Genomic DNA, 21952 nt, shown 5'->3' with positions numbered 1-21952 from the left:
GTTCCGTGTGTGACTATTATATCATTTTTATATCTGATCCGTGTAGGAGTCACATTGATAAACTTGGCAAATTAAAAAGTAGAGAATAGTGACGTTACGGATACGATTTCTTTCATTCATCGCAGAAGTTACTATTATTTGCGTTATCTTTCTGCGACGAATGAACGAGTCTGTTTATTAATTAATGCATTATGCAAGTTATTAATAAATTAATAAAACATTAAATAGACAGAGATTGTAAATAAAGGTTTCACGATTTCCTTATAGAGACGTGACTAATAATAGTCATCGATTTTTTTGCAAGAGCTAACGAACATAAAAGTTTAAAGTTTGAATAAGTAACGCTTATTAAAGTTTTGAGGTAAATTAAACAAGATCATTTTATATCATAAGCGCGTAACCGGTTAATGCTGAAAATATACATCTTGTCAATAAGGTGAATGAAACTTCGAGTATTCACCACGAAGAACGTCGATATTGTCCTAGATGAATCCATTTATAGAATAAAATAGGACACTCTGTATACAGGGTGTTCGGCTACAGGTGTCAGAGAATTTCAGAGGCGATTCTTGAAGCCGAAATAAAACGAAAATCAAGAATAAAAAAATTGCCTTTACGACTTTCTTTTTTAGTTATTGACAATTAAAAATCGGCCAAAATATCTTTTTCTATTACCTCGTACCTCGTACGTTTACTTCGTTAGAGTCACAGAGAAGAAGACCATAGTATTTGAAGACCTAAACTGCGATTGTCCCGTTCGCGAGTGTCCACAAAAAATACAACAAATTACAATAGATGTTCGATATGTCTTCCGTTTTCTTGTAAAAAGAGCCTGAAAACTGTTCTGCTTAAAAATTTCTAAAACATGGCAATGAATGCGATGGAGCGTTCATTTGGAAAGAAAAATTTACGATACTCTTTGCTATGCTTTTGCCTTTTTTGTATAACTCGGAATTATTCAAAAACAGTCGTAATATTTGAAAAATTCCGTTTAAAAGCAAAGTTTATATATCGAGGAACCGAACATGTTGTGCATAAAAAAAGTGCAAACCTAATTTGTGCGATCTTCGAACTTTACATAGCAACAGATTTATTCATATTTCATATTTACCTGATGGTCATTGGAAAAGTGGACTTTCTGTTTACCAGATGGGTTTCAGAAATATATTGTTTCTACAAATCTTAAATAATAGCCAATAAAACAATAAAAATATTGAGATATCAGCCTTCAGTTGTTTTATAATCGTAACGTGTTTTTTAGCGTTGAAAGGAAAAGATTAAAAGACTGCTCGAAGAAAACTCTGACATAGGAAAGAAGTGCAACTATCGCATTTACTATTTATTTATGAAGCAAATATTCTTACTATATTTGTGGAATAATATAAAATATTAAATATTAATTTGATTAATTTGATGAAATTGTAGGAACTGTTGAAAACTGAACAATTTACCGAAAAACTTGAAGTAGACTTTCTCGACTTTAATTAATTAAATTATTAATTTATAACATTTGCGCTATTAATCTGCAACATTTAAACTATTCATTTATAAAATCAAAATCATTAATTTATAACATTCAAACTATTAATTTACAACATTTGATCTATTAATTCCTCACGGTTAAACTTTTAATTTATGACAATTTAACTAATAATTTAAGATAATTACGTTATTCATTTATAACAATTTATTATTAAAACAATTACTCCATTAATTTTTAACAATTACACTTTCTAATTTATAACAATACACCCCCATTAATTAAAAATAATTATGCACTAAATTTATAACAGTTTGACTATAATAGTACAATTATTTCTATAATAAACTGGCATTCAATATAAATTAACAAAGTTCTAAATCAGAAACTAATATCACAGAAGTGTGAATTTAGTTTTAGCTCGCAAAAACTATTATAATTATAAAAATGGTTATTATAAAAAGTTGTTGAAGGCGTCAATTTGCAATCAAGATTAAAAAATTATTAAATTTGATTGTGTTTTAATGGAAAACCGCCTTTTATGATACCAGCAAACAGTTGCTTTCGTTACATTCACCTTCCGTGACTTTGTCAGGTACATGCCATTCGGTATATAAAGAATGCACGACTCGCGCGCGAGCTTATTTGTGTGTGAGATTCCACACCGCGAAGATCGGAAGAGAACCGTTAGGAATTAAATTGTCAACTGACAACATTTAAACTAGTAATTAACAACATCTAAACTATTGGTAAACAACTTTTAAACCATTAAATTATAGCACAAACTATTAACTTATAACATTAAAACAAATAATATATAACATTTAAACTATTAATTAATAACATTTAAACTATTAATTAACAACATTTAAACTATTAATTAACAACATTTAAACTATTAATTAACAACATTTAAACTATTAATTAACAACATTCAAACTATTAATTAACAACATTTAAGCTATTAATTGATAACATTTAATCTATTAATTATCAACATTTAAACTATTAATTAATAACATTTAAACTATTAATTAACAACATTTAAGCCATTAATTTATAACATTTAAACCATTAATTTATAACATTTAAACTATTAATTAACAACATTTAAACTATTAATTAACAACATTTAAACTATTAATTAACAACATTTAAACTATTAATTAACAACATTTAAGCCATTAATTTATAACATTTAAACTATTAATTTATAACATTTAAATAATTAATTTATAACATTTAAGCTATTAATTGATAACATTTAATCTATTAATTATCAACATTTAAACTATTAATTAATAACATTTAAACTATTAATTAACAACATTTAAGCTATTAATTGATAACATTTAATCTATTAATTATCAACATTTAAACTATTAATTAATAACATTTAAACTATTAATTAACAACATTTAAGCCATTAATTTATAACATTTAAACCATTAATTTATAACATTTAAACTATCAATTGACAACATTTAAACTATTGATTAACACATTAAAGCCACTATTTTATGACATTTAAGCTACTAAGTTATAACATTTAAATAATTAATTTATAACAATTAAATCATTAATTAACAACATTCAAGACATTAATTTATAACAATTAAAGAATTAATTAACAAATATTTAAGACATTAATTCATAATATTTAAGCCATTAATTTATAATATTTAAACTATTAATTTATAACATTCAAATAATTAATTTATAACAAAGAAGCCATTAATTAACAACATTTCAGCCATTAACTTATAACATTGAAACTATTAATTAATAACATTTAAGCCAATAATTTATAACAATTAAACCATTAATTTATAATAATCAAACAATTAATTAACAACATTTGAACCAGTAATTTATAACAAACCAACCAATAATTAACAACATTTAAGCCACTAACTTATAACAATTAAACAATTAATTAACAAACATTTAAGCCAATAATTTATAACAAACAAACCATCAATTAATAACTTTTAAACCACTACTTAATAACAATTGTGCCATTAATGTATAATAATTAATCCACTAATTTATAACATTAGACTATTAATTAACAACATTCAAAGCATTTATTTATAGCATTTAAACCATTAATTTATACCAATTAAACCATTAATTTGTATAAAATCAGTGGCAATGCAAAGTGTAACTGTTAAGCGTCTATGGATGGAATGTAATTCTTCGTGTCTATTCAAAGACAAGGAGTCAACTCCGTATTCATGGAATAGAAGAAACAAGTACAATTTAATCGAAGGCAACGAGATCTCATCATTCATTTATGCGTGCTGCAATTGGTAAGTCGCGTGATTTGGTTTCTTCGATGATAAGTTCAATGTTCAAATATGATTTTATGGAGCCATATACTGTATCTATTGTAATTAATAAATTTCAATATACGCAACTTCGCTGTTTTAAAATAATTTTACGTTTTCACCTCCCGATGCTTAAAAACTCTTTACCTAAATGGGGGACGAGCATAGTTACCTCTCCGTGGTGACTCCCGGTAATTGCTATCGTTTTCCAAATAATGATACATGAAGTACTATTCTGAATATTAGAAAATTATTTTTGGAGATCAATGTGTAATGTTAAATAACCCATGGGCGGGTCTCTTGCGTAGTCACCTCCTCGTGGTGAGACCTGGTAATTGGCATCGTTTTCCAAAGATTAATCAAGTGATTAATTTTTGGAAAACGATACCAAGCTAAGAACTACGCACCAGTCCAGTTTGGGTCAACCAAAAGCCGCGAAAAGAATTTTGGATGATCTAGACTGGACTGCACCGTTGGACACCGTTGGACACCGTTGGACACCGTTGGACATCGTTGGACACCGATGGACATCGTTGGACACCGATGGACATCGTTGAACACCGATGGACATCGTTGGACACCGATGGACATCGTTGGACACCGATGGACATCGTTGGACACCGATGGACATCGTTGGACACCGATGGACATCGTTGGACACCGATGGGCATCGTTGGACACCGTTGGACACCGTTGGACACCGTTGGACACCGTTGGACACCGTTGGACACCGTTGGACACCGTTGGACACCGTTGGACACCGTGGGATATGTCTTGACTCCCAAATCCATTCTGCGCCCATTCTGTACAATGATACTTATCTGACTTGGAACGAAATTAAAAAATCGATTCTTCTTTTCCACTGATTCTTTTGTCTGTTTATTCGGAATTTGTTTGTTCGTTATGGAATTCAATTTCTTTTGTTATATTATGTGAATTTGCTACAGTCAACGTCACAAACTTGCAACTTAGTAACAGTTAAATTTAAATACCTCGAAACAAGGTTTCGCGTGTGTTTGTCAAGTATTCTTTAAATATATTTAGTGGCGAATTTTGAATTCTTGCAAATATTTTCCAATATTTGTAACACGCGATTATAGTGTATTAGTGGAATGTATATTTCGTATTCTAATAACGAAAATTCACAGTATATATTCTAATTGCGAACAGTATAATTCTTGCAAACGATTGCATTGCATTTAAGGTATTCGTAAGCATTTGTTCGCTATCGAGAAATATCTTAAAATTTTTAACTTGTATTTTCATACTTGTTCCAATTTCTTAATAATAATTTTTAAGTGTAAAGAAATAGCAGTATTTTCTAAATAAACGTTCGATAGGAAAAAGAAGAAAATTGTCGAAACGACATTTAACTTCTTTTCCACCCTCCACCCCCGCCCCTAAACTGCTTTATTTTCAGGGAATATTTGTGACCGCGCGCAATGCGGTTGTAGAGTCAGTGTTTGCTACGCAATAGTTTCTTTTCAATATTTTAAAATCACGGTAATTTTGATTAAATTCGATCGAATAATCATACGCGAAAGTAATAAAATTTTATCAATCAAATTTGTACGCAATATTAGAGTTCTTGTTCGCCGGTCATAATTTAAGCGGTCGCGGTAACGTAGTCTTTTATTTTTCTTTTTTTATATATTTATTTTGTTGAATATTCGTTTTCGGTATTAGAGTCAGTGCCTCCCTCAAGAGGATAAAGCCTCTCCAGGAGCTCAAGAATGTAAGTAGTTTTATATATTGTATTTTAATTTGTTCTATTTATTACATTTTGTTTGAAATATTGTTAATTATAAAATAAAAATGATTGAAATAAAGTCTAAAAGTCTTAATATTTTTATATCAGAGTTCCAATTTACATATTTATTAGAGTTTAGTCTTTATTATTGCTAAAGTTTCAAGTTTGCTATTATGTAATAACGATATTAATTATATCTTATGTTTTGTTATAGACATACCACTGCATCAACTTCTTTCGGAATGTTCTAACAGTGGCTTAAAAGCCAAGAATGTAAGTATTTTTACATATCGTATTTCAATTATGTCTATTCTGTATATTTTTCTTTGATACCGAATTATGAAACAAATGACTAACATATTTCAGAAATCATTAGATTCTTAATTTTTAGATTTTAAACTTTCATATTAGAGTTTCAATTTTTATACTTATCAAAGCTTATTAGAATTTCAATCTTCATTATTACTAAAGTTACTAAAGTTAATAAACCTTCATTTTTCATTATCTCTAACTTTTCGAATAGTCAGCAATCACTTACCCTGTTTTGTTTTGTAACAGATTTTTCACAACATCCATTTCTACCAATGGCCTTTCAACGGTTCCTGCCTGATGTTAGTCTCCCTGGTGATATTCGTTGGGATAGCGCAGCATCCACGGTAACGTCCTCTGCTTCTCCGCATCGAACGGTGAGTCGCATGCATTTTTGTTCCTCCAATCACTCAATCATGTCGTAGGATGAAAGGTCCGAATCGACACGGGTGACTGGTTGTATTACGTAGAATTTTTTGCGAGCATAGTGACCGCGGGTATTTTTTATACCCGTGAGTAGTAACACTCATTTTTTCAAATTTATTAGATTAGGATAGGTCTTCTTGCACATCGCGATTATAATCGTTAGTTTTTTAATAATTAGGTTAAACATACACACTTGAGAATATATTCGTGTTATTTATAAATATGCATATTAATATTCCATATGAATATTTGCAAATGGCAAATATCTACACGAATATACCTATATAACATACATATACTTGATCTTAAGCAATGAATTAAACGTGACAATATTAAGTCACGTTCGTTTATTTCACTTTAAAATATCAGTTAAAATTCATTCTTTCCCGTACAAGAATGTGTGAAATTTTACGTGCAAGAAGACACTTCGCGACAGGCAGATTTTTTAATCAAAGCAATAATTTTGAGCACTTCACTTTCGAGTATATGCTTTGATAAAGAGATCGCCTGAGATTATTTCTTTCTTAGTAATATATTTAGAGTCAATTATTCCATTTGATCGAGTCTCAGTCTTTTTCAATTGACGCTACCTTTTTTGTAATATTAAAATTTTGTTCTAATTTATTAAATTAATAAAATAGAATTACTTAATTACTATTAAATTAATGAAGTAGATTTAATCAGATACAAAGTAGTAAAATATAAAATCAATTAGTTAGTCCGTTAAATAAGAATTACACAAACTAATCATCTTTTTAGATCAGGATTTTCAGGTTTAACCCTTTCCGTGCCCATTGTCAGGATCTCATTCACGTGCCCAGGTGCTACTTGAATGGGAGAAAGACATTGGGCACGATGACCTAGAATTAAGTAATGTAATAATTTCTCAGCGACTGACCATGCGTTAGTGTATCGTGCACGACGTATTTTCCACATTATGTGTGTGTGTTGTTAGGTCGTGGAATTGCGTCGCTTTTTCTCATTCCTTAAAACTTCAAATATTAAAAACGTCGAGACATATATCGATTCAATTTACGTCTCGATACAATTAGAATTTCTGATAATATCATCCACGTGACTAAGTGTACTCATACTCTTAATATTGCTATCAATCGCAATTATAATTCCAAGTTTACTTATATCTATTTTAAAAATATAATTTCCTCAGACGTGTTTTATCACGTATTACGCAATGGTCACTAGCCTTCGTCAGTCGATTTCAGGAAAAAGGTACGTACCTTAGAGTGTGCATGATATGTTAAGCTCGGGTGTCGGAGGCGTCCCGGGACGTCCTCTCTAGTGTAGGACCTTTGCGCCCGGGCGTTTGTGTGAGAACCGTGGAGTGAGTGTGTTGGTGTGCCTGTTTTGCCATTTTTAAATATAGCGCTAGGTAGGATAGGTAGCATACTTTCTGGTATGTCTGTTAATTATAAGTAGGTAGGACCGGGCAGGTTGGCACAGTCTCTGGTCGGGTAGGCGCGTTTTCGCGTGACCAACCTGTTTCTGGAAATTTATTTGAAAAATCGACGGTGAAACTGGCACGAGTAGAGCATGCTCTCGTCTCTGGTTTTGCCTTTCGATTTTTCGAATTTCGCGGTCGCGGTCGCGAATGGGCTCGAAACGAACGTTTATTGCTCGAGCACGCACGTGCGAGTGGGCAACGATCACTGCTGTGATCGTTGGTCAGTCCATGTGCACTTCAATCAGCTTCCGCGGTTTATATTTTTATTTTAACTTTATAAGTTTTTTTTTTTTGTTTGCGATTTAGAAGTCTCGAGCTTAGATTTAAGTTACAGCGGGCATTGCGCCCGAAGAAGGAAGAGGCTATAAGCCGAAGAGGCCCGACAAACTGTCACTCAAGAGGGCAACTACTAATGGCTCCCCATCCTCCGGGTCATCCGGAGCATGGGAAGTCATTATCGTTACTACTTTGTCACTATGCTCGCTTTTAGTATTTGTAGTAGTAGTAGTAGTAGTCTTTGTTTTTTTGGCCGATGTATATATCGGTCCATCGTCCCATTGGGCAAATCGCGATTTTTCTTATTAGTGTTGCGACAAGTTAATTACGGGTTGTATTAGAGTTACGAAATAGTATTTCTACTTTTCATTAGTGTGACGAGAGAATGATTACGGTTTGAATTAGAGTTGCGATAAAATGATAATCGCGTTTGTTTTAGAGTTGCGAATTACGATATCGCGATTGTCTTTTGCAATTTTTAGAATTTTTTCTGTTTTTCTGTTTTAGTACGAATACTAGGATATTTAAAGTAGCTTTTTCAAATAGTAAATAGTAATTTTCATTAAATTCACTTTAAGAATTAGCGTTGCGACATTGTTTCATCGCGAGTTCTACTTATTTTTCCTGTTAGCGTTGCGATAATGAATGATCGCGTTTTGTTAAGTAGAGTTGCGTTCACAAACTGCCCAAACCCTCCGACTGCATTTGTCGGACACTGCTCCTGGATCACACGTACAGCCTAAAAAGCTGTACAAGTGTGATCGTTCATCTGCAATCTCCTAAATGGTTGCACTGCGATCTCTCGCTATTAGTGTTGCGTATTGCTTAAATACGAGTGCGTAGATTTATACTTATTAGCGTTGCGTATCAGATATCGGGAATTTTCAGATTTTTCTTTTTTTTTTTTTTTTTTAATGGTAGATTAATTGATATTGCAGATATAATGAAGCACTCGTCGCGTTTGATTTTGAGAATTTTCTGCTTCATAAATATTAGTAGTAAATTAGTGTTGCGAAACAAGAATATTCAGTTCCACTCTCGACGTGTTGATCGGGTTTATATAGAGTGGAAGACGATTGAATTTTAGTAGCCCTTCTGGCTACTGCTTTGTTTCTTTTTCAGCGCCCCTTATTAATGCGCCCCTTATTACTACGTTTATTACTGAAAATACTGCTATAAGACATATTCCTTTGTCAGCGTTAACGTTACCATGACTGCTAAAATACAGAACTTTATTACGAATGTATAATATATATATATATATTTACATGTATGAAATTGTGAGCGATTTCATGCGCAACAAAGTATTATAATGAAATATCTTAATGTTGCTATGAAGGCTTGAAACATTTTTTAAAATTTAATTCATTGCAATTGGAATTAGTGCTGGTGATTGTTCGTTCTTAGAACCATAACTTTTAGAATTTTTTCGACCGCGATATTTTCACTTCAATATTTTAACAGTAATGTAGAATTTTATAAATATTCGAATTTCATTTGCATGAAACAAAAGTTTCGTCACGAAACAAAGACATCGTCACGTTTGTAGCAAAAATTCTGCAAAAAATGACTTATGCACATACCTTTCGGTTTATAATGTTGCAAATCACTATGTCGTTGTAGAAAATAACAGATACTGTTAAAAGTTAAAAGATAAAGCAAGTGATTTTATAATAACCGGGGTTTCTCTCATCTTAGTTATTCCAAATGAACTTTTCCATTTTTAATTCAGTTTAAATTCAATTACTTAAAATTCTTGTTTCCAACGTAACCCTAGTTTCGATTAAAAGATACACACGATTCTCTATATTTGCTAAAATTTAATCAATAGTAATTTGATCTATAATTGACCATTATTAATAGTTTATTTTTCATAAAGTGTTTCATAAAATGTTCTCGTTTTAAAGATGTCTGTTTCTTCCATATACCAAATCCAGTAAATGAGTTTGTTTCAGATTTATCAATTTACAGAAAATACGTTTCAGTTACATATATGAACATTTCATAGCATATTAAATATGTATGCTAGATGCCCAAATGATTTTTCTTCCATCGTCTGATTGTTCAGGCTTCTTCCCGTTTCCCATTTTTAAAAGAGGCATATTGCGGTCACGTTGGAGTATATAACTTTTCGATATCTTCATAAGTTTAGTACAACGAGTCGTATGTCTCTTTTGCAAGACTCTAAATTGTATATACAGTGTTAGTACTTTCATTTCCTTTCTGTGGTTCCAAGTTAGACATATGTATCATTGATACCGAATGTTGCCAGTACGGTTGCGAATTATTGTACAATGTTTGTACTGATCGATGTAATTGTACTCGCAGATTAATCAGTTGATTAATTTTTAGAAAACGACTACATCGATAAGTACAAACATTGCACAATAATTCGATACCAAGCTCAGATTCACGCTAATACAGTCCACTTTGGATTACGAAAAGCCACGAAGAGAATTTTGGATAATCTAAACTGGACTGCAACGTGGGACGACATTAGACACCGTGGGACGCCGTTGGACACCGTGGGACGCCGCTGGAAACCGTAGAACACCGTTGGTCCAGTGTAGATCACCAAAAAACGCGAAAAGAATTTTGGATGATCTGGACTGGACTGCAACGTGGGACACCGTGGGATACCATTGGTTCAGTGTGGATCTCCAAATGCCGCGAAAAGAATTTTGGATGATCTACACTGGACTGCAACGTGGGACACCATTGGTTCAGTGTGGATCTCCAAATGCCGCGAAAAGAATTTTGGATGATCTACACTGGACTGCAACGTGGGACACCAATGGTTCAGTGTGGATCTCCAAATGCCGCGAAAAGAATTTTGGATGATCTGGACTGGACTGCAACGTGGGACACCGTGGGATACCATTGGTTCAGTGTGGATCTCCAAATGCCGCGAAAAGAATTTTGGATGATCTATACCGGGCTGCAATGCGGACGTCCGCAGGTCCAGTATGGATCTCCAAAAGCCGCGAAAAGAATTTTGGATGATCTACACTGGACTGCAACGTGGGACACCATTGGTTCAGTGTGGATCTCCAAATGCCGCGAAAAGAATTTTGGATGATCTGGACTGGACTGCAACGTGGGACACCGTGGGATACCATTGGTTCAGTGTGGATCTCCAAAAGCCGCGAAAAGAATTTTGGATGATCTACACTGGACTGCAACGTGGGACACCATTGGTTCAGTGTGGATCTCCAAATGCCGCGAAAAGAATTTTGGATGATCTACACTGGACTGCAACGTGGGACACCATTGGTCCAGTGTGGATCACCAAATGCCGCCAAAAGAATTTTGGACGATCTGTACTGGACTGCAACGTGGGACACCGTGGGACACCGTTGGACATCGTTGGACACCGTTGGACATCGTTGGACATCGTTGGACATCGTTGGACACCGTTGGACGTCGGTGGACATCGTTGGACAACGTTGGACGACGTTGGACGACGTTGGACGACGTTGGACGACGTTGGACAACGTTGGACGACGTTGGACACCGTTGGACACCGTTGGACACCGTTGGACACCGCTGGACACCGTTGGACACCGTTGGACACCGTTGGACGACGTTGGACACCGTTGGACGACGTTGGACACCGTTGGACGACGTTGGACGACGTTGGACGACGTTGGACACCGTTGGACGACGTTGGACACCGTTGGACGACGTTGGACACCGTTGGACACCGTTGGACACCGTTGGACGACGTTGGACGACGTTGGACACCGTTGGACGACGTTGGACGACGTTGGACACCGTTGGACGACGTTGGACGACGTTGGACACCGTTGGACACCGTTGGACGACGTTGGACGACGTTGGACAACGTTGGACAACGTTGGACACCGTGGGACAACGTCGAACACACCGTTGGACACCGCGGGACAGCGGGGGACGCCGTGAAATGCGTGCTTTTTAGCCTTAATTAATCGTAAGATAGATACCTATGTTAAGTGCATTGTTAGCTCATTCTGTACAACGATACTTATCCATCTTGGAACGAAAAATTGTACCCGCGATTTGTCGGTTCGCGATCGCTCAGTTGTTTCAAACTGTCGCGTGACGTACTCGCTCGTGCGTATTCCGGGTACGTGCGGGTCAACGTGCACTGGACAACTTTTTGGATTCGAAAGGCGGCCCAAGCACACCCCAGTCTTGGTGACTGCTCGACGACTGCTCGACGTTCGCACCGGATCGCGGGAGTTGTCGTCGCGCCGCTGATGCTTGCGAATCTGTTGGGGATTCAGTCGTGGATCTGCACTCCTCTCCGATTGGTACTTCGGTACTCGGGCAGGGACCTGTAATTTCACGTCCTCCGTAATCCTGTTCGGACCCGCGGGGGTGGGCCCCACTGTTCAGTTGAAGATCATGCCTTCGTAATCCTGTTCAGCGGCCCCTCCACAGGGGTGGGCCCCACTGTTCAGTTGAGGCCTCTGCCTTCGTAATCCTGTTCAGCGGCCCCTCCCCGGATTCCACATGTTCAGTTGGAGTGTGTTAAGTTGCCGGCCTATGTGCTGGATCCACGGCTGGATCACCAGCGGATCACTGGCATCATCGGTCGGCGCCATCGACCGCGACTCGTATAAGTTTCGAACGGCGAAACAGGAATCAAGATATGGTCAATACTTGGGCTTTCCGCTAATCCTTCGGGTTATCCGGTGCACGGGGGTACGTCGCTTAAGTTTGTCAGTTCGTTCGTTAGCTTCATTTTCTTTCATTCGTTCCAAGTTAGATAAATGTGTCTTTGATACCGAATGCTGCAAATAGGGATGCCAATTATTGTACAATATTTGTACGGATCTATGTAATCGTTATGTGGGATATAGATGTCGCGTTATGTATGTTTTGTTCTACGTTTGTAAAGATTCATGTAAGTGCTGCGTTGGAGATATGTGTTTCGCAGTTAGGGTACGAAACAACTATTTCCTTACGCAGGCCCATGGTCAAGTAGAGTCAGAACTCGGCATTCTGCCAATAGGTTGAATGTCGAGAACAATGTGTAATGTTAAATAACCCATGGGCGGGTCTCTTGCGTAGTCACCTCCCCGTGGTGAGACCTGGTAATTGGCATCGTTTTCCAAGGATTAATCAAGTGATTAATTTTTGGAAAACGATACCAAGCTAAGAACTACGCACCAGTCCAGTTTGGATCTCCAAAAGCCGCCAAATGAATTTTGGATGATCTAGACTGGACTGCAACGTGGGACACCGTTGGACAACGTTGGACGACGTTGGACAACGTTGGACACCGCGGGACAGCGGGGGACGCCGTGGAATGCGTGCTTTTTAGCCTTAATTAATCGTAAGATAGATACCTATGTTAAGTGCATTGTTAGCTCATTCTGTACAACGATACTTATCCATCTTGGAACGAAAAATTGTACCCGCGATTTGTCGGTTCGCGATCGCTCAGTTGTTTCAAACTGTCGCGTGACGTACTCGCTCGTGCGTATTCCGGGTACGTGCGGGTCAACGTGCACTGGACAACTTTTTGGATTCGTAAGGCGGCCCAAGCACACCTCAGTCTTGGTGACTGCTCGACAACTGCTCGACGTTCGCACCGGATCGCGGGAGTTGTCGTCGCGCCGCTGATGCTTGCGAATCTGTTGGGGATTCAGTCGTGGATCTGCACTCCTGTCCGATTGGTACTTCGGTACTCGGGCAGGGACCTGTAATTTCACGTCCTCCGTAATCCTGTTCGGACCCGCGGGGGTGGGCCCCACTGTTCAGTTGAAGATCATGCCTTCGTAATCCTGTTCAGCGGCCCCTCCACAGGGGTGGGCCCCACTGTTCAGTTGAGGCCTCTGCCTTCGTAATCCTGTTCAGCGGCCCCTCCCCGGATTCCACATGTTCAGTTGGAGTGTGTTAAGTTGCCGGCCTATGTGCTGGATCCACGGCTGGATCACCAGCGGATCACTGGCATCATCGGTCGGCGCCATCGACCGCGACTCGTATAAGTTTCGAACGGCGAAACAGGAATCAAGTTATGGTCAATACTTGGGCTTTCCGCTAATCCTTCGGGTTATCCGGTGCACGGGGGTACGTCGCTTAAGTTTGTCAGTTCGTTCGTTAGCTTCATTTTCTTTCATTCGTTCCAAGTTAGATAAATGTGTCTTTGATACCGAATGCTGCAAATAGGGATGCCAATTATTGTACAATATTTGTACGGATCTATGTAATCGTTGTGTGGGAGATAGATGTCGCGTTATGTATGTTTTGTTCTACGTTTGTAAAGATTCATGTAAGTGCTGCGTTGGAGATATGTGTTTCGCAGTTAGGGTACGAAACAACTATTTCCTTACGCAGGCCCATGGTCAAGTAGAGTCAGAACTCGGCATTCTGCCAATAGGTTGAATGTCGAGAACAATGTGTAATGTTAAATAACCCATGGGCGGGTCTCTTGCGTAGTCACCTCCCCGTGGTGAGACCTGGTAATTGGCATCGTTTTCCAAGGATTAATCAAGTGATTAATTTTTGGAAAACGATACCAAGCTAAGAACTACGCACCAGTCCAGTTTGGATCTCCAAAAGCCGCCAAATGAATTTTGGATGATCTAGACTGGACTGCAACGTGGGACACCGTTGGACAACGTTGGACGACGTTGGACAACGTTGGACACCGCGGGACAGCGGGGGACGCCGTGGAATGCGTGCTTTTTAGCCTTAATTAATCGTAAGATAGATACCTATGTTAAGTGCATTGTTAGCTCATTCTGTACAACGATACTTATCCATCTTGGAACGAAAAATTGTACCCGCGATTTGTCGGTTCGCGATCGCTCAGTTGTTTCAAACTGTCGCGTGACGTACTCGCTCGTGCGTATTCCGGGTACGTGCGGGTCAACGTGCACTGGACAACTTTTTGGATTCGTAAGGCGGCCCAAGCACACCTCAGTCTTGGTGACTGCTCGACAACTGCTCGACGTTCGCACCGGATCGCGGGAGTTGTCGTCGCGCCGCTGATGCTTGCGAATCTGTTGGGGATTCAGTCGTGGATCTGCACTCCTGTCCGATTGGTACTTCGGTACTCGGGCAGGGACCTGTAATTTCACGTCCTCCGTAATCCTGTTCGGACCCGCGGGGGTGGGCCCCACTGTTCAGTTGAAGATCATGCCTTCGTAATCCTGTTCAGCGGCCCCTCCACAGGGGTGGGCCCCACTGTTCAGTTGAGGCCTCTGCCTTCGTAATCCTGTTCAGCGGCCCCTCCCCGGATTCCACATGTTCAGTTGGAGTGTGTTAAGTTGCCGGCCTATGTGCTGGATCCACGGCTGGATCACCAGCGGATCACTGGCATCATCGGTCGGCGCCATCGACCGCGACTCGTATAAGTTTCGAACGGCGAAACAGGAATCAAGTTATGGTCAATACTTGGGCTTTCCGCTAATCCTTCGGGTTATCCGGTGCACGGGGGTACGTCGCTTAAGTTTGTCAGTTCGTTCGTTAGCTTCATTTTCTTTCATTCGTTCCAAGTTAGATAAATGTGTCTTTGATACCGAATGCTGCAAATAGGGATGCCAATTATTGTACAATATTTGTACGGATCTATGTAATCGTTGTGTGGGAGATAGATGTCGCGTTATGTATGTTTTGTTCTACGTTTGTAAAGATTCATGTAAGTGCTGCGTTGGAGATATGTGTTTCGCAGTTAGGGTACGAAACAACTATTTCCTTACGCAGGCCCATGGTCAAGTAGAGTCAGAACTCGGCATTCTGCCAATAGGTTGAATGTCGAGAACAATGTGTAATGTTAAATAACCCATGGGCGGGTCTCTTGCGTAGTCACCTCCCCGTGGTGAGACCTGGTAATTGGCATCGTTTTCCAAGGATTAATCAAGTGATTAATTTTTGGAAAACGATACCAAGCTAAGAACTACGCACCAGTCCAGTTTGGATCTCCAAAAGCCGCCAAATGAATTTTGGATGATCTAGACTGGACTGCAACGTGGGACACCGTTGGACAACGTTGGACGACGTTGGACAACGTTGGACACCGCGGGACAGCGGGGGACGCCGTGGAATGCGTGCTTTTTAGCCTTAATTAATCGTAAGATAGATACCTATGTTAAGTGCATTGTTAGCTCATTCTGTACAACGATACTTATCCATCTTGGAACGAAAAATTGTACCCGCGATTTGTCGGTTCGCGATCGCTCAGTTGTTTCAAACTGTCGCGTGACGTACTCGCTCGTGCGTATTCCGGGTACGTGCGGGTCAACGTGCACTGGACAACTTTTTGGATTCGTAAGGCGGCCCAAGCACACCTCAGTCTTGGTGACTGCTCGACAACTGCTCGACGTTCGCACCGGATCGCGGGAGTTGTCGTCGCGCCGCTGATGCTTGCGAATCTGTTGGGGATTCAGTCGTGGATCTGCACTCCTGTCCGATTGGTACTTCGGTACTCGGGCAGGGACCTGTAATTTCACGTCCTCCGTAATCCTGTTCGGACCCGCGGGGGTGGGCCCCACTGTTCAGTTGAAGATCATGCCTTCGTAATCCTGTTCAGCGGCCCCTCCACAGGGGTGGGCCCCACTGTTCAGTTGAGGCCTCTGCCTTCGTAATCCTGTTCAGCGGCCCCTCCCCGGATTCCACATGTTCAGTTGGAGTGTGTTAAGTTGCCGGCCAATGTGCTGGATCCACGGCTGGATCACCAGCGGATCACTGGCATCATCGGTCGGCGCCATCGACCGCGACTCGTATAAGTTTCGAACGGCGAAACAGGAATCAAGATATGGTCAATACTTGGGCTTTCCGCTAATCCTTCGGGTTATCCGGTGCACGGGGGTACGTCGCTTAAGTTTGTCAGTTCGTTCGTTAGCTTCATTTTCTTTCATTCGTTCCAAGTTAGATAAATGTGTCTTTGATACCGAATGCTGCAAATAGGGATGCCAATTATTGTACAATATTTGTACGGATCTATGTAATCGTTGTGTGGGAGATAGATGTCGCGTTATGTATGTTTTGTTCTACGTTTGTAAAGATTCATGTAAGTGCTGCGTTGGAGATATGTGTTTCGCAGTTAGGGTACGAAACAACTATTTCCTTACGCAGGCCCATGGTCAAGTAGAGTCAGAACTCGGCATTCTGCCAATAGGTTGAATGTCGAGAACAATGTGTAATGTTAAATAACCCATGGGCGGGTCTCTTGCGTAGTCACCTCCTCGTGGTGAGACCTGGTAATTGGCATCGTTTTCCAAAGATTAATCAAGTGATTAATTTTTGGAAAACGATACCAAGCTAAGAACTGCGCACCAGTCCAGTTTGGATCTCCAAAAGCCGCCAAAAGAATTTTGAATGATCTAGACTGGACTGCAACGTGGGACACCGTTGGACACCGTTGGATATATCTTGAATATGTCAAGTCCATCATAGGCCCATTGTGTACCATGATACTTTTCTGACTTGACTATGAAATCATTCTTTTATTTCATACTTATTTGTAATCATGTGTGCAAACACACATCAAAAGGGACATTTATTTGACAATGAATAAATTTTGGATTTCTTCCCGTAAAAGGAGGGTAGATGGGTCGCGGATAGGGTGGATCTCTGCTCGCCACATCTCCTCGCGGTGAGAACCGTGCATTCATTATTATTTGATATATAATTACTAATTGTATCATTATACAACAAAGCAATGAACTATGTATCTGGTATAATTATTAATTATAAGGCAAGTAATATGAGCTAATTGGCTGCAATCCGGACTAGGTGTTCATATCTACATCTACCTTTTATGAACATTGACAAAATGCATTTTTATTTTTGAATTATCGAAGCAAAGAATTAAATGAAACATTAATCCCCTCTACTCCAAAATTGTAATGGCGGTTTTCGATATGCTCTTATGGATTTCCATGAGTAAGATAATGTTCAATCTTTTCTTCAATTAATGTTCGACCATTTCTTTTGGAAAACGTCGCGCCGGCTCGTTTATGTTTCTGAATATCTTGTACGAGATAAGCTGTAATTCATTCGGTTTAAGGATCACTGTGCGCCTCGCTGCTTAGACTAACCTCCTTTCGTTCGTGTAAGGAGGTTTGTTCGTGTGCAGAAATATTTTTGCCGATTTTTAATTATCGGTAATTAAAAAACAAGTTTCAAGAATCACCCCTTGTGCTGAAACAGTAGCCGAACATCCTGTATAAAGAACTATATTTACCACAAAAAATAACATTTTGGACTTCCCTACTATTTTTTTGACAACGTAATAGAAATAAACTAAAAAATAATAGTCTGTAGAAGCCCGCTCTTTAAAAATTCATTCGCGTACTGCAACTTGTTAAATATTTCAGAACCAGAAATAATAAAGCAACAGCTGTATATTCGAAACTAAAATTTCATGTAAAAAATGGATAAAGTTACCAGTTACGATTGTTAAATCTCATAGAATTATTTTGTTATGTAACAAAGTCTGTGTGTTGAGTACAAAAGGTCTTTTAAATTGGTAGAAAAAATTTCGATATCAAAAAACAGCGATAGTATATACCGAATACTTATATACCGAATGTATGTAGTATCGTGGGCAAAAGGCCTAATATATCGGCCGAACCATAAACAATGTCGCGAGAGCCACGGCATCGTCGGGTACCTCAAGGTGTCGTCGGTTCTTTCAAGTGAGTAGTTTCGTGGAAAAGCCCTGCGTGACCCTGGCCACGGGCGTTTTCGGAACACGTGCGTGATAGGGCGGGAAAAGACAAAGGGATGCTAAAGACAGTGTTAGTTGAGAAGCCGGAGAGTGTGAATCGGAAAGCCGGGTATGAGAATAAGACGTACGACAGCATTGTAATCATTTCGTTGTTTTGAATATTATTTATTAAATCAAAACATCATTACTTGTCTTTTTCTCTAAAGACCCATTTAGATACTACATGTATGTAATAGTACAGATATAACGTATAAGTAATTTACGGTATAAATTGGAGTCAGCGAGATTCTGTGGTTCAAAACGAAACGGAAGAATACGCAATTTTATTCTTGATTTTCCACCCCATATACTACATATATATCTTAGTAAACAGCAAAATATATTATCTCCGTTTTGTAACCAGTGATTTAGATCTACAGTCTCATAATTTCATTTAAAAAAGGAGCGAGTCCTTTTGATTATCAATTCGTCATTAATTTCTATAATTCGGTACAAATCGTCAAAAGTGTCCAGATACTCACGAACATACAAAATGTATATCCTCGCTTTGATACGTTTACATTTCTAACCAAACAAGTTCACTCTGAAACGCGTGTAAACGTGTATCGTCGGACGAGTACATTTTGATTCGGAGATTACTGTAAGCCATACGCACCCTCTACGAGGGTGCAACGAGACATCGCGTATGCAAGTACACGAAATTCTAACGCAAATCCTTTGGTCGGAATGCCCGTAAAAGGGCGAAGGGATGAAAAAGTAGACGTTCCATCAAGGAAATTATTCCGGCTGGTATCGAATCACGAAAACGGAGTATAGAGTACAGAGACGGTACAAGAAAGGAAGGCGTTCGTTTGTTCTGGGTCAAGCTCGAATATTTGAATTGTAGATTGTTCCCGATCTTCGTGACTGTTCGTCGAGAATAAAGATGATAAGAGTCGCACAGCGGATCAGAGCGTAGATCACATAATTTTCCGCTGTAACTGTGACTTAATCAGCCATCCGGAGAAAATGAAGTTAGATTATTTATCGAGTCCGAAAAGTGCTCCGGCGAATAGAGAAAATGTTTAATTACGAAATGTATTGTTTGATAAAACACGAACGTTCGCGCGCTATAATTCGGTTGTCGCTAACTTATCGAGTATTAGCGCTATTACCCCGACGGTAGCCAAACGCTATGGTATGCGAACAGGGCGTTTTTCCACCTCGAAAATCACTTTCCAACTATAACAATGTTATCGCTAATTGCCACCTTGCATTCGAAATGTCAACGTTCTTTCGCTCGGTTTTAACCGAAACGGACGCAAGAAAGGCAAAAGAATTGGAAACTTCGTTAACAACTTGAAAGAGCTATTCTTGAATCTAAGTTGAATGTGAATGACTTTAAGGCAAGAGGGAACTTTGAATCGTCGAACGCACTACATTACTAGACTGGTCGACCCTGGTCCCTTTACGGTTATTTTAATTACGTTTTAAACGAAATAGTTCAGACCGTGCTGACTACATATCTGTTAATACGACCGCGTGCATTAAGCGGAAAGGCAAAACGAATTAATGAAACGAAAATTCCGGTGAAGAATTTCATTATACGATCTCGAGTATTCTACAGATTTTTATCGACCGTAGTTTGATAAGGGGAATCGTTACGTTCCCTTCCGCCCTAACTATTTTACCGTCTAACTGCGATTTTAAATGGTTGCGGTGGAACGTATCGTTCGCATGTTCGTCCCCAATTAAAATCTACCCGGAAACATTTTCAAACAGGTGGCAGAGGAAATAGAAGTACAACGACAGGGAAACAAGCCGCGTTATAAATCAAATACAATGAAGAACTCCCATCGTAAATCATTAACGCGAGAAACGTTAACAACTAAAAAATCTCTTCGTGTGCACTTCGTATTGCACTATTATTATTATTATTATTATTATTGTTATTATGATTATTACTATTATTATTATCGTTATGTTTTGCTATTCCATATAAAATATAAATTCCATAAAATAACTCAATGCAAATTATGAACTTTAAATTGGATGTATTTTACTCAACTGATTAACAGTAGAAATTGAGTGCATGCAAAATGTTCTTTCTCAATAAAAACTAATAATAACATGCAACGCGTGTTGAAACTACGATCAGTTTCACGTTTTTCAATTAGCAATTAAAAATTTTGATTGTTAGAGGGTCGAGAGATACGTTATCTCGAAAATTTAAATCCTAAAACTCTTCGAATTTAATGTTTCGCATACCTCTATTGCAAATGATTGAAATGATTCGTTAAACGTTCGGCAAGAAAGAGAAATATATTTCTTAACATATTGCAAGTTCGGGTAACACGGAGGTTGACTAAGGGCTTCAGCTTCCTGCCATTGTAATTACGAATTCACGCGATAAGCGTTTTATAATGCAACTCACCGTTATTAATCGCGGCGAATGCAACGGCGCTGAGCAGCCATGCAGCCACGCTGATGGCGGACATCTTCGTTTGCCTCGTTGCAAGTTTCACCTCACATAATACGTGCCTCTTGGACGTTGGATAGAGCTGGAAAGAGGAACAGACACATTGTATTAAGCACGTACATGCAGTCCTAAGATATTGCAGGTTCGTTCGTGCGTTCGTAATTTTTGTAAGAGCCACCGTTTCAGTAATATCAACTTGGCAAAATCGTGGCGTGTACGTGTGTCATCGTTAAATTACGTTTTTTATATGAATAATAAAGGAATTTTTCATCCAACTCCGGTCTCGTGCCTATAGGTTGAAAAAACGCTCGATTGTCAGATTCTTTGAAATCTACCTTCTCTCGTTAATCTTTAATCTTTGAATCTGCATTTATTCTTCCACCTATCGACAATTACATCGGGAGATATGGGGAGGAATTAGCAAATAAAGGAAATAACATTTTTATATCAATGCCTTTCTTAATGGAAAATGTAGCTCTAAATATACTTCGTGTTGAAGTAAGCGATTGAATATTCAGAGATAAAAACAAAACATATAATACACTAGCAAATATTCTGCGAGATACTGGTTCTATAAACCGAGCTACTGAAATAAATACTTCAAAGTAATTACAATCAAACCAATTTAACCTACTTACGATAGCTTAAATTCTTTTAACATTTAGAAGTTAATTATCTCGTCAGTATAAAAGAACATAAATAACCAATTTTAACGGGCACAGAAATAACCATCACTCGGCAGCAAAGTAGGTCACAAGTTTATATAAACATTCTTTTATTACTCTAAAGTTTTATATT

At 38.4% G+C, this 21952-nt stretch overlaps 1 protein-coding gene across 5 annotated transcripts in view; it reads right to left on the bottom strand.

Annotated features, from left to right (window-relative positions):
• LOC126915514 (lachesin-like) overlaps nt 1-21952 on the bottom strand; it is a 478988-nt gene that overhangs the window by 446643 nt on the left and 10393 nt on the right. For all 5 annotated transcript variants that reach the window (XM_050720255.1, XM_050720257.1, XM_050720252.1 and 2 more), the window contains exon 2: nt 21110-21236. In XM_050720255.1, the coding sequence (XP_050576212.1) occupies nt 21110-21173 (64 nt within the window). In that variant the 5' untranslated portion in view covers nt 21174-21236. The remainder of the gene's footprint in view (nt 1-21109; nt 21237-21952) is intronic.

The sequence above is a fragment of the Bombus affinis genome, chromosome 4 (assembly GCF_024516045.1).
Source record: "Bombus affinis isolate iyBomAffi1 chromosome 4, iyBomAffi1.2, whole genome shotgun sequence".
Lineage (NCBI taxonomy): Eukaryota > Metazoa > Arthropoda > Insecta > Hymenoptera > Apidae > Bombus > Bombus affinis.
This window is presented reverse-complemented; position numbering and strand designations above follow the sequence as displayed.